Here is a 14,002-nt window from a genome sequence, read left to right on the forward strand (position 1 = left end):
TGCGTATTTTTACTAATATAACAAAAAATACAAAAATGCTTCATGTGGGGCAAAATGGGCAGTTACGCTTGGGGCAAAATGGGCAGATGCTTTTGACATACGGCGCTTGGTGAGGCTATGGTGTTGTATTTGTCGCCTCAATAATGATATCAGGCACAGATTAAAAACATTCGATTTTGTAGATTGAACCGTGTAAAAACTGTTTTAATTTTGATAACATATTTTTGGAAGAATTTTAAGGGCTTTCCTGACCAGCAAAACAAAAGATAGAACGAAAATACAATTCACGAAACGGTGCGCAAAAGCATAGACCATTACCTAAGCGCAGTTGTTGTGGCCCATTTTGCCCCAGTGTTTTGACGTTTCACAGTTTGTTTACATATGCCCATTTTGCCCCAGGGCTATGCCCATTTTACCCCGCGTGTCAAAAATGCTTCTCGTAAAACATCAATTTTTATTTTACATTATTTTCATGTTTTTAAGTTGTTTTCATTCTATGTGGCAATTTAAATCCATAGATAAATGGTGGAGGCATGCAATAATGAAAGAAAAATTGTGTTTTGTGGCATATTCATAGGAATATCCAGTAAACTGCTTAACATGCCCATTTTGCCCCGCTTTCCCCTACCATTGTACGATCGTTATTTAGCAGGTGGATCATCGTTTAATAATTTAGTATAAAGATTTCGGGTTCAGGGATGTTTAGAATAGAAGGATTTACATTATTGACATTTTAAATGAAATGCAAATCATTACAACAATGTGAACAAAACTCTGTAATTTAACTTTCCTCGTGCAAATTAAATTACAAAAAGTAGGAAGCGTCTAGAAGTACTTAACCCTGCAACGGACACCATTTTTACTACCGACAGACGACTGTGCTGCCGGAGAAAGAATTGCGCAAGCCGCCAACAGTGATTGCCAGTAGACAAATTGTTTTTAGCCCCCTATCAATATCTTTCTCTCTTTCCTCCCGCCTATTCATACCCTAAATGAAGCTGCTCCGGGACACGGAAAATGGATAATCTGTACCGCCGTGCGCACTATTCCTATCGGCATTCCACACGCACTTTTGACGGCGGCCAAATTGCATGGTCAATACCGCTTCCATGCGTGTTTCAATGCGCCACCGTATTACCTCAGCATTAACCACTTACGTCCATTTTTCCTGCACAGCATCAAGCTTAATTTACGAAAATCGAGGCCAATGAGTATGCCGTGGAACACGGCCATTGCATAACCCTTGCTCGCGAACGCTCAGTTTTCCGGCACCGGGCCACACTGGCGCGGTGTGTTATCAGTGCATTCCTGGCAGGCGGAAAGAGTTAAATTAACTTGTTATTTGATAGGTGGTTTTGTGTGTAAGTGTGTGTGTGTGTGTGTGTGTGTGTGCTCTCTTTTCATTCATTTCCTTTCAGTGCGTACGCATGAAAGCAAACTAATGATCAATATGTGTGTGTTTTTATTATTTAAATTGTATGTTAGGAAGATTTTATCAATGTTATGTTAGGAAGAGAAAAAATACATTCAAAAACAAGAACACAAAAATCTTCAACCGATTCAACACATTTCTAGCTTTCCTGTTGAGAGAGGTGCAGAGCTTTGCTTATGCAACTGCAAGCCGGCAACTTCCTTCGCTTTCGGTAAAAACGGATATCTAGGGGTTCGTCGCTTCGAGTCTTTCGTGTTTTCGCCACCATCCAGTCCAATTCGAACGAGACTTGCGGCCCCAGTTTAACCGGATGCCGGGTAAGCTCCCGCTAGCATTAGCACTTGTGCTGTAAAACTGTTGCTGTTACTGCTGCTGCTGCTGCTGCTGCTGTTGCTGCAACATTGTATTGGAACGGCACGTTAATTAACATCTCCGGTGTATGTATTTGAAGTTAGTATTTTCACATACTAGCCAGTAAGGTATAACATAACGCTACTAATTATGTTGCATCGTTATGCTAAAGCAATGCGGCAAAACATACAATCGTTTCAAAAAACATACTTTTACTTTTACTATTTTCCCTGTCTCACCCTCTCTCTCCTTCTACCAGAGTTAATAACGGTCAGTTTTACTGTTTGGTATTAGTTTTCAGAAAATGGCCAAAACGATCATTATCATTAATTAGCAAACGAGAGGCTTGTTGTCTTACTTTTCTGCGGTGTGTGATTTCTTATCAGCCGTTTATTACAAAACGCTGCGACATTTTGCTTCCTTCATCCTATTTCTTCTGTGAATGTTAATATATCCATTAAAATAAAACATCTCCTCGCTATGCGAAGCTACACAAGACAATAATCAAACTCATCCAACAGGGAGAAAGTCATAGGTCAACCTAATCAAGCCGCGTGGCGTGTGATTCGTTTTGCCATTGCTATGCACACGATTATGCACGATCTGATCGTTGGCTAATTTGTAGCCGCGCGAAGATCCACTGATAAGACCAGGGAGCCGACTTTCGCCTTCCCCCACCCCAGTAACCCAGGCAGTGCCATTTCTCGCACGGCTGCAAATCCTGTCCCCTGTCTGCGGATGACGTGAGCATGTCGCATAATTCACCTTCGCCGAACGGCCAATGTGGAAAAGCAGCCAATCCGGACACACGAGAAACCTTCATCCCGTACCGCAGGCTGCGACGGTCCCTGGTCCCATGGTCCGTAATCGCGCAAAAGGTGGCGGTTATTTTTTTTTGTGTCTAATATTTATCATATTCGATTTCACCTTCTCCGTGGTACGATCGGTGTGTTTTGGCCTTTTCCCATCGGTGAGCCCGGGTACGTAGCCGCGACCTGACGGCGCGAAGGATTAGCGAGCCAGCAGTGCAGTTACGTGAGTGCATAATCCAACCGTACCGGCATTGCCGTACGCGTTTTCCTTCCCGATCAAATGGATCCTGCAGACGGCTTCATTCAAACGCTCGAAAAACGCTCATCCCATGAATTTCAGGTGAATTCCTTCCTACACATCCGAAGCATTCCCTTTCGGAAGCCAACTGCCGGGACGACTTTGGTTGCTTCGATCGCTGTCGCACATACTAGAAGGGCGGCAGGCAGAGAGAAACGCAACCACGGTAGAGAAAACAGGAGAGATAGCGAGCGAAAGAGATAAGGAAAAACCGATCATAGCTAGCTAACGTACCCACCACCGTACGGCCCCCGGTGACCGGTCAGTGAATTAGAAAGTCATTGAACTGCCCACGGTGCGATGTCTCCCGGTGGGCCCTTGCCGGCACCGGGACCGGAAGGAAGGAAAGATGAGGCAAAGATGCTGCCTCTGGATATGCGCGAGCTAAAGGAGCAGGGGGGCGGCAGGGATCCCGGCGACGGTGCAGACGCTGGCAACGACAGTTTGCACGCAGCCAACGGCTTTTGGGCCGGCCAGCAGCTCCAGTACGAATGGCCCCCGAGGGCTCCCATCGCATGGCACTCCGCGGAGAAAGGAGTCCTACCGCTATCGGCGTAAGAGAGTGAGCCTGCTGGGGTTTTTCCCCTCTTCTTCGTTTTGTTTCGTTGCAGGGGAAGCAGCAACATTGGCCATTGGCGGCTGTCACTTGAACGGGACCGTGCCAGTAACTTTACATCGGAACTTCCTGATCGCTGCACCTCGATCGAGGATGGCTTACAAATTATCAAACACCTGGCAATAACTCCTGGTGAAGTATGAGAGCTGGAAGGCAGTTTGATTTGCAACCATTTCGAATTTCACTTTGCAACGAAATGTAGCATAGCTTTGAAGAAAAAACGATGCACTTCATGCGTGCAGAAGCATACACTCGATTAACACACTCAACAGCAAATAAACGCATTGTACCGTGATACATCATTGTTGCTTGTACTGGTGTACGATGTTCCGATTGCAATCAACCAAGCTGCACTTATCGTGCATGCCACAGGGAAATGTTGATAAATCGATCGGAAACTGTGCAGCGAAAATTTCCCTGTTCGAGAAAGCGATTACAAATCCGTGTTCGAACATCAAACGGCCTGGCCGATTGGCCTGGCCGCGGAACCATTCACCAGGAAGCAAACGCTAGAACACATTCAAACCACCACCGCTGCACATACATTTGCCCCGTTTGCCAAGCACACACGCGGGATGATGGCACACACCACCCCAACCCCCCCCCCCCCCCCCCCCCCGTCACAAATGCGGCAAACAATCGAAGCATTTGTTCGCATGACATCACACACCCGGCACCCGGTTTGTGTGTTTTGGTAAACATTTCGGCACAACCTTGAATCCATTTCCTTCACCGCGCTATCGCGCTCGCGCTTGCCACCTTCATGCTTTGCGTAATGGAAAAATTAAAACGCTTGCGCAACGCGCATGCGCATGCGGTGTCACCGAAATGGAAATGCACTGCGCGCAGGTACACGACCATTTGCGCGCGCTGCTCGACGGGAAGTCTAATTAACGGCTGCCCAGTAATCAGGATGATGGTTACGCACGAGCGTTGGTGTGGTGATATGCAGCCGGCGCATGTCGTCGACGGGTGGCTATCGATACTCTGCCCTACCCGGCCGTCCAATCGACAAGGGAATCGGACGTGAGGCGAATTCGGTCACCGCTAAACGGTAGCAGATCTAATTTGGCAATCGCATTATGTTAAAGCGCATCGCGCTCTCCGCAAGGTGCCGAGGTTGCGTCAAAGCAGTTGCACGTTGCAAAAATTGCACATCGTGCGTGTGTAAGCTCAGCAGGTCGCAGTCGGTTACAACTCAAATATAAAAAAAATAACAGATTAATTATTTTGTAAATTTGAAGCGACTTTTTTTAGTACACATTTACACATCGTTTAGTTTTTTTGAAGAAGAAAATGCAAATAAATATAATTGCTATTGTAGAGATTATAATGATTCTACATACAATTCGCATTGGGTGTTTAATTAATTGTTAACTACTATCTGGGCAAGAGCAATAGTTTATTATTAATCATTATGATTTCATACCGGAATATCGGCACAAACATAGCATTTGGCGTACAAAAGACCTATATTCTGCCACCTCTGAATTCTCGGCTATTAAGACAAATTCATTCACGTTCAACAGCACGAGCAAAACAACAGCCATAATGCTTGTGCGGTGGTGCCACCATACCGTTGGCCACATTCGCTCTCAAATTGACCCGGAATGTGTAGTCCCATAAATGGACTGCTTCCATCCCGGTGGGCGATTATTTAACGGGCAAAGTACTTAGGGCATTGTAGCATAACTTCAGCACGCAACAGCCATAGACAGCCAAAGTGCAGCACACGCACGCCTGCCGCCCTAAACGGGCCGATGGGTCGAGTGAAATTACTTCCTAATTAAAATTTAATTACACTGCCCCCTCACGTCCAGCGAACACACACACACCCCAAACGACGGTCACCGTTGGGGGTGGATGTTACATAGACACATTCACACACGCACACGGGACCGTTTAGCGATGGCATTAATTTTGTGACATATCGATCGTGTAACGATCGCTAACGCCACCTTTGGCATTCTCACGCTTTGATGCAATGGCGCAATGAGTAGACCAAGCGGCAGCGTGCCTCTTCCTATATGAATGATTATTCGAAAATGATTATTTGTTTTCCGGTACTAGTCTCTGATGCAATCACAGATCAAACTGCATTGAAAAAATACCGCAAAACATTACTTTCTAACGCGTTAAACTATTTATTTAATTATGATCGTTCAACCGTTTCATTTTACTTTCAGCCACAACACAGCGACGCATTCCTGCGGCCATTCTCGTTCACTCTAAAAAAAAATCGATAAAGCGCTCATCACTAGAAATACGCGACCAATGTTCTCACGGACAATCCGCCCCGGCCCAGGCTCTATCCATTAAATCGTCCCGCGATAAAGTTATTTGCTGGCGCGCGTAATACGTCATTAAAGCAACTTACCGTGCAGTTTACTTACCGTATGGCCGTCATCATTCCGGGAGCAAAAAAAAAAAAGAATTCCACCGATCGATCGCGATCGCACAAACCCGGGCGATCTAGCACTAATTCACTCACTTACACCTTCGACCGGGGGTCAAACGGGGTCTGCGCCGCCTTTAGCCGCGACCAGTTTTCTTACTTTCATTGCGAACCGCGAACGGTAATGGCTCCATTACTGGACACCGGCCCGCGGATTGTCCACCCCGGGGGATGAGGTGGATGGAAATGGAGAGGCATCGCTAATAATCTTCAAATTAGCGTCGCTTCGCCACCAGCAAGATCCCTTTTGCGAGTGACCGACCAATGAGACCACCCTAAGCAAAGCCAAAGCCATTAGGATATTCTTGTCGCGTTGGGATGGCAGAACGTGGCACCAAAACACACACACACAAACACACATCGCGGAGTACGTTGGCCTTGGGATTCATGCGCAAAGTCCATCGCACGGGACGGGAATTTACGTCGCGGCGGCGAAAGCGAAAAAAAATTAATTACTCTCCCGTACCGGCAAGTGTCGTCTCCCCACCGGGGCCGGAGTGTTAAGCGCCGATCGGTTCTATACGGCAGTGTTGGGAAAAGCGGTTGGGACGTGTGGGGAGAATCAGTCGATCGAAACTGAAGATCGAAATAGATTCCATCGGTCTTTCGGACGGAGAGATGATTCTCCGACGCTTGTCCGAACGATCGACGGCCACGGCACGGGGTGGTCACTCTGACAGGAACTGTGCGAGGCAGGACTTTAGATAGACAGTTGTTTTTATGTCCCTCGATAGACTCCCTTCGGCAAAGCAAGGGAAAGAAAGAGAGCAAGAAAGCGGATTTCCATTAGCTCTCGATCCACAACTTTCAATTACATTCTGGCGTAATGTTGGAGCGTTTTTTGTTTTGCTTTGAAGCATTTAATTTTTGCTATGCCGTGGACGTCATCCAGTGTGACTTATCAAGCAGCGATAGCATTCCGATCTTTTATATCACCCTGAAATATTCTACCAAAACCCTCATCCTTCCCTCGCTTAGGGATGGGCGCAAGGTGTGATGGGCGAATATTCTAACAAGCGCCGTCACCGATCGCTGAAGCCATCGGAATGTGCTGCAGAACTCGCGCTGTGCCGAGAAGCACGTGTCACACTTAATTAGGCAGCTCCATTTTCACCTCACCGTACGTAAGGTAACACGTGAGCGTCTTGAAAAGCGTTAAAAAAAAGAAACAGAACGATCCTGCGTTGGATTCGAATCCAAGAGAAAAACTGCCCCAGCCCGGCTGCTGACAGCTTGGCTACGGGGCTCCATGGGTAAGAGAGCAGAGAGTTTATCCTTTAACTTTGAATTACACATTCCCTCGCCCGTCTTAATAAAGCTGTCAGCTTTCGTTCGATGTCAAAACACTAGCGCAGGCGCGCGCGGGCACTCTCGGCAAGGGTGCGTTCACCTTTGGTTGCCGGGGAACTGCACTGCAAGCTGGACGAAACCCGGGGAAGGGAATATCTCCAGAATGCAACGGCAAGAACCCGATCCTGGTGAGGTGTAAAGTGTGTGTGCTGCCCATCATTCTGAAGTTTGCCCAAGTGGAAGCTGAATTGCTGAAATAAAGCTCAAGCTGTAAGGTGATATCATTTAATTAGCGTGCGGCCAGAATGGAACGAGAATTTGACCCATCGTGAAGAAACGCATCCGAAGAAAATGCGCGGTGCGGCTGATTACTATAATTTGCATAACGCTTTTTTGCCAGTACTCGTACTTGCCTTTTTTACTCCCGTACAGACCAGGTTTGCCTCCCCCACGACAGCGATGGTCACTTTGCCACCTTCTGCTATCAGGGCAACGAGGAGATGCGGTATCCGCCCTTTCGATGCACAAATTTGACACCCGCGCGCCCTCTGACGCTACGTGCATCGTAGAAACAATGTTTCACTTCATGCCTTTATCGTGCATGAATTGTATTTAATCTTTTTTTTTCGTTTCGGTCTCTCAGTTGCGACCATTTCAGCTGAAATGTGTGAAAATGGCTGACAGTCTCGCCGGAAGGTAGAAAGGTATGAGCATCCCAATTAGCGCTGCTAAAACCGGCGTTGGACAATTTAATAACACACACCCCACGCACGGTAACACGTTCTAGGCCTGCAAGTTTGTAGCCACGCGTTCATACACACGCAGATTGACAACATTACCCACGTCTATTCTGGAGATCGGGCCAGCGAGTGAACAACGGGATTAAAAGGATTTTTGGTTTGTTTTTTCTCTTAAAGATTTGTTTATCAAAGCCACGAGATGCAGTGTCGTCTTTTGTGATTCATTGGTGCTGTAACCGCGACTAGATGTCTCGATTTTGACTTAAAACATGATCAAACTGATGATCAACATGATGAATGTTTCTGAATAGGTATGCAAACGCTCGATACGAGAATTATGCATGAGCGTATTCTATGATTTCTGGAATCGGAATCGGCTACGGAATCAGAATCGGCTTCAGAATCGAACTTGACCTGAGAATCGCAATTTGCTCCGGTAACGAAATCAGAATTTACTCCAGAAGTGGAATTAGCTCCGGAATGAGTATCAGTTCTTGAATATAAATCAGAAGCTTCAAAAGCAATATCAGTGCGGGAATCTCCATGAGAATTGATCGTTAACAAGTAAATTTAGATTCTTTGCGGCTATCAATAGGTAGCATCAATGGATCCAAACGCCTGTTCTTATAGAGATGCCGAAACCGACTCCGATTTCGAAGCAGATTCTGATTTCGGAGCGAATTCCGATTCTGGAGCCGATTCTGATACCGGAGCCGATTCTGGAATCGATTCCAACAAATATCGGAGCTAATCAGAATGGAGTTCAACGAAAACTTCTTTTTTCCCATCACTACTATGAATTCATTGCATAATTAGAATAATTCCCGATTACCACTTAGTATAATCAAACTAAGAACCGTCTTCGGTTGGCTGGCCCATATTGGACAACTTTACTGGTACTAATAATAGTTTAGTAATTAATATAAATAAATAAATAAAACTGTTCAATTGTAAGCGGCATCCCATTCACAGCATTTGAGCGTTAACAACTAATTTCAACCGCCAACAGCACGCGATGATTTCGAGCGATTTGAAACACCACCCCAATAGCGCCCCCTCTCTGTCAACATTTGCACTAGCGCCCGAAAACAGCGCTTGCGGATGATGGCTGTACCTCCTGTCAGTGTGGCCAGATTATTTTGGCGGTTTTCGGTAGGCGCATCAAAATTTTCGGTAGTTTTCGGTAGGTTAAAACTCGAAACTTAAAAGAAGTAAAAGCGAAAGAAGTGTTAAGCGAGATGGGGGGGGGGTGCTAATGCGCAAAATGAAAGTTCCATCTCACGAGAATATGCATCCTTTATCTAGGATATGGATTAGATTTGGTTCAGCGGTTACACAAATGAAGATTTTTCTGAAGTGTCGATCTGAAAATTGGAATTCTAAGCCAATTCTAAGATGCACATTTTTTCTCAGTGGTGACAAGTTCTTTTTCTCGAGGCTCCACGCGACCGCTTAGGGCCGCAGCAGTGCTCCATTGGATACGATTTTATCGTACGTGCTGTCATTTGATTTTTGCTGGATTATTTAGACTGATTTAATTGTTTGGCTGAGTTTTTAAATGATTTTCTTTGATGAGCAATTCTCGGAATCCACGCAACTGACATTTTCTACTTATTATGAACATTAAATTTTAACGGATAAAAATAAAAAGTGCCAGGCAAACAAACGTGCATCAGCGCGATAAGTAACAAATGAGGTTAGCAATCCTTAAAACAGCATCCCAAGCGCCACAGATTAAGCTTAAACGACTGAAAAATCAAATATCTGTGATTTTCGGTAGGATAAATGGAAAATCGGTAGTTTTAGGGCTGTGAATCGGTAGGCATATAAAAAATCGGTATTAATACAGATAAATCGGTATTTCTGGTCACTCTGCCTCCTGTATTGGAGGTTTCGCTCTTGGCGTTTGATAAATTGGATTTTGTTTACAAAAGATCGGCACAAGCTGGGCCAAGAGATTTTCCTCATTTTTCGGTGCAAAAAGTGTACCTTGTAAATTAAACATAAACTGCAAAGGGCTAAAGAGTTCACACAAAGCGGTTACACAACTTTTCCATTAGCTTGTACACGCTCACTTGCACTGTAAGCATCGGATTTCTTTCACCACTGTGAACTGCGCTGAACCGCTCCGTGATATTCCATTCGGCAGAACTACTCTCGTAAAACCAGCCTGCAAAATGCCAACACAGAAGAAGAAAGTGAAAAAACCAAAAGAGGACAATGAAAGCAAAGCGCCAGCGGCCAACGTGAAGCAGGAACCGGAAGAGCTGAAACCGCTGAGCGCGTACGTCGACGACCGGCTAGAGCTGATACGGCAGGTGTTTTCCTGCGTCAAGCCGAAGGAAATCAAGTATCTGCTGCCCGACTTCCTGGAGGGAAAATCGAACGACGTGATCAAGGAGCGTTGCCTGGACGAGCTGCTCGGCATCTCCACCAAGCGGCTGCACTCCATCATCCAAAACACGAAATGTCCCACCGACACGGAGTCCTCATCGGAGGGGTCGGACGTGGAGAAAATCGAAGGTATGTATTGCTACAGGCTCTACGTTATCTACGCAATGAAGTATCTATCTATTTACCAGTAATTTATTGTCACTCTCATATTTCCACCCTTTTAGAGCACATTTCTTTGGATGAAATTTCGTCCGATTCCGATGTCGACTCGAAGCGCACCGCTAAGCGGAACAAAAAAGGTAAGCACCGTTCAGACGGTCGATTCCGACTGCAGAGCTTCTGGCACCTGCGGTACATAGCGCACTTCCATGCCAACCACATCCGTGTCCGATTCTAACTCCGCTCCGCTCACGATACAGTTACCAGCGTGTAAATAACCGAACCGTCTGCCGTACGCAATGGCGCGGCGAATAAGCCGTTGCTGTGGAAGGGTAGAAGCGGCCAGTTCGAAAATCGGCACTGCGTACTTTCGCAGCAAAAGTGTGTTCAGCTCCTGGTCGGAATTTGTGATTACTAGGACGTTACAAAGCGGGTTAATTGAGCAGATTTCATTGGCAAGCTTTGGGCTTGTAGCCGGCAAAATGATTGCACTCGCGTTCGCTTCCTTGGAGGAAAAATCTAAACAGTACGGCAGTGCGCTATCGTCCGGTGAGATGGTTCGGAGTGGCTGTTGGTTTCTTTCTAGCTGCAATCGGTTCACATCCCTTAGGAAGTCTTGTACGCGTGCAAGCTCCTTGCCGTTAACTATTATCACATCGGCCGCTTCGATCGGTGGTGGTGTTTCTTCATTGTCCAAATGAAACAAAACAGGTTTACCGGAAGCTTTCATGTGCTCCAATAGCTCGATATTCTTCGTAAGGTATGAATGAAATGATTCTTCCAGCTCGCTCAAGAGTTTAAATGCTGAAGAATCATCTGCCCGTAGTATGATTTGAAGGTCCTTATAGAGATCGCTGCCTTTAAACAATTCTAATAATTTGCGCAATGTTTTTACATTCATTTCTGGAACTATAACAAATTTACACCCGTTTTTCGTAACACACTCCAGTTCAGTGAGGCTTGAAGAAAGATCCAACTCCCCATCGTCTTCTGTGTTACCGGCATTGGGTGCACGTGTAACGATACTAAACGGCTTCAGCAATCCTCCTTCCGTTACTTTGCATGTTAAAAAATTAACCACAATTCTTTCCACCGTCAGCTTCACCGAACCAATCGATAACACGTCTCCAACGCTTGAGCCGATTAGCTGCTCGAAGTTTGTCACATACTTTACCTCATCAAAACACTGACTATCATACCGTGTATCACCCGTTAGTGTAATTATTTGTTCTTCAGTTACACGGACATCCGCTTTGCCGACTGTAAACCACCGTACACGTGGATGGGGTCCACTGAGCTCACAAACAATTCCAGTGGCCATCTTCCACGGGTAGCACAGCTTGGTGTACGCATCGATCGCTTCGTTGCATCGCTCAAGTATCGTGATGCATTCCGGTGGCGTGTAATTACCGCAACGAATGTGTAAAAATGTGGCACCACTCTTCAGAGCATGCTGGAGCTCTTCCACTGTAGTATCACTCTCCACGGTCACGGCAAGCTTTTGCCAAAGCAATGCGTTTCTGCCAATAAAGTGTTCCATTGCTTCCTTTTCTAATCAAATTGCTTTATTCTTCTAGCCGACGGCGGCAAGCAAGGAACGGAAGAAAGGAATGGTGAACCAAAGTGTAAGTGTAAATTCTAATTATTCCCTTCCCATGGCAAGTGCGATCCGCTAACTAACAAATTTGGCTCCTTGTTTACTGCAGCGGAAAAGGAGATGACTGTGCTGGAGCTGCTCGAGCTGCAGGCCCGTGCACGTGCGATCCGTTCGCAGCTGGCGCTGGAACCGGTAACGAAGATAGAAATCGACTCCGAGCATGAGGCAGAGGACGGTCGCCATGGTGACGTCGATACGGACGACGAGACGAAGCTGCCCGCAAGAGCTCGCACTGGCTCGAAAGCGTCGGACGGGGCGAAAAATGGCACTCAGTTCAAGAATGAAAACAACGCCCAACAGCTCACGAAACGGGTGCGGCTGAAACGTAACTTCCGCATACGCAAGGTGGGCGACGAGGACGATGATGAGCAGGAGCTGTCCAGCAATCCGCCCGACACTGGGCGGGAAAAATCGACCGAACTGGCGATGGAAGCGATGGTAGAGGAGGAGCAAGAGAAGGCACCGGAAAGTTCCCCGCAGCAGATGGACGAAAAGATGGAAGAGGATGGAGAGGAAAAACGCGCGCCAAGCGTCACACAAGCTGAGGAGGAAAAGCAAACCGAGCCGGACAGTTCAGCGGTAGAAAAGGAAACCGAAACTGACACCGCGGAAGCGAATGCGGATACGAACGTACCAGTAACAACAACGGAAGCAACGGATGCTACTCAAAAGGATGATGCCGACGCTGAACCACCTCAAACCGTCCGTGCTGGCGAAGAAGGGGACCGGGAAAGCTCTCCGGAAGTGATCCCCGTGGAGGCGAGCCCGGAAACGCTGTGTATTTCGTCCGACTCGGAGGAGGAAAGGCTAGCGAAGGAGCGTGCATCGATCTTCGTGCCCAATATTGAGGAGCTGGACCGGCAGGCAAAGAAACCGCCAACCCCGGTGCCGGCACAACCGGCAGAGGATACGGAGCCGGAGGAGGGTGAAATATCGGAGGATGAAGAACCGGAACCGGAACCGGAACCAGCAGCAGTGCCGGAAGAGCAGCCGACCGAAGACAAGGAGCAGTCGGGTGAAGCGGAAGACACCGTACAAATGGAAACCGCGGAAGGGGAGGAACCCTCTCCAGACGCAGCAATGGAACAAGATACAGCAAAAGCAGATACGATGGAGGCGGGGGAAGCAACGGCAAAGGACAAAAGCGTGGTACTGTCCTCCGGTAGCAGCGATGAGGGTGACAGTGGCGGTAGTTCATCATCGGACAGCAGCTCGTCCTCGGAGGCGGAGCAGGACGACGCGAAAGACGACGCACCGACAAAGCTGGACCACTCAGCCCAGGACGACCACGACATTGTTGAGATACACGATTCGGGCGATGAAACGCTGCTGCTCGAAGACAAGCCGCCCGAGGAGGAGGCCAAGTCGTGGAACTCGCGCTGGCTGAAAAGCAACCGCGTGGCGAAGGTGATGGCCGCCTCCCGGCTGGGCAACAAGGTACGGGAGAAGCTGAAGAAAAAGAAGCAAATTCAACAAGCTGCTGAACAGCAGCAGCAGCAGCAGCAGCAGCAGCAAGAGAAACCAGCGGACGGTCCAGAAGTCTCGTCGGAAACGATAGCAAACGCGGGCGATACGACGACGACCCCGACGGAGCTGCCCGCAAACGTGGAACTCGGATCGGTCGAGCATTATCGCGAGCTGATAGCACAGCAGGAAAACAAACAAAACTAGACCACGCAGGCTGCTCCACCGTCTGTAAAGCATGCAAAAGCAACCCATTTTCCCATGGCGAGGAAAATGGTTTCAACTCGATTGAAAAAAAAAAACAAATAAAACCGAAATAGACCGAAACGGAAGA

General features: G+C 47.3%; 2 protein-coding genes across 2 annotated transcripts; one reads left to right on the top strand and one right to left on the bottom strand.

Moving 5' to 3' along the window:
• The first annotated feature begins 9,774 nt into the window (after positions 1-9,774).
• LOC120954019 (protein starmaker) lies at positions 9,775-14,000 on the top strand. Its single transcript, XM_040374545.2, has 4 exons — positions 9,775-10,517; positions 10,613-10,687; positions 12,125-12,172; positions 12,254-14,000. The coding sequence occupies exons 1-4, from the start codon at positions 10,172-10,174 to the stop codon at positions 13,873-13,875; spliced, it is 2,091 nt and encodes a 696-aa protein (XP_040230479.2). The 5' UTR covers positions 9,775-10,171; the 3' UTR covers positions 13,876-14,000.
• Positions 10,561-12,129, bottom strand: LOC120954018 (uncharacterized). The gene has a single exon (XM_040374544.2). It carries the CDS (start codon positions 12,085-12,087, stop codon positions 10,699-10,701), a length of 1,389 nt encoding a protein of 462 aa, XP_040230478.2. The 5' UTR covers positions 12,088-12,129; the 3' UTR covers positions 10,561-10,698.
• Positions 14,001-14,002: the final 2 nt, after the last annotated feature.

Source organism: Anopheles coluzzii, chromosome 2 (assembly GCF_943734685.1).
Source record: "Anopheles coluzzii chromosome 2, AcolN3, whole genome shotgun sequence".
Lineage (NCBI taxonomy): Eukaryota > Metazoa > Arthropoda > Insecta > Diptera > Culicidae > Anopheles > Anopheles coluzzii.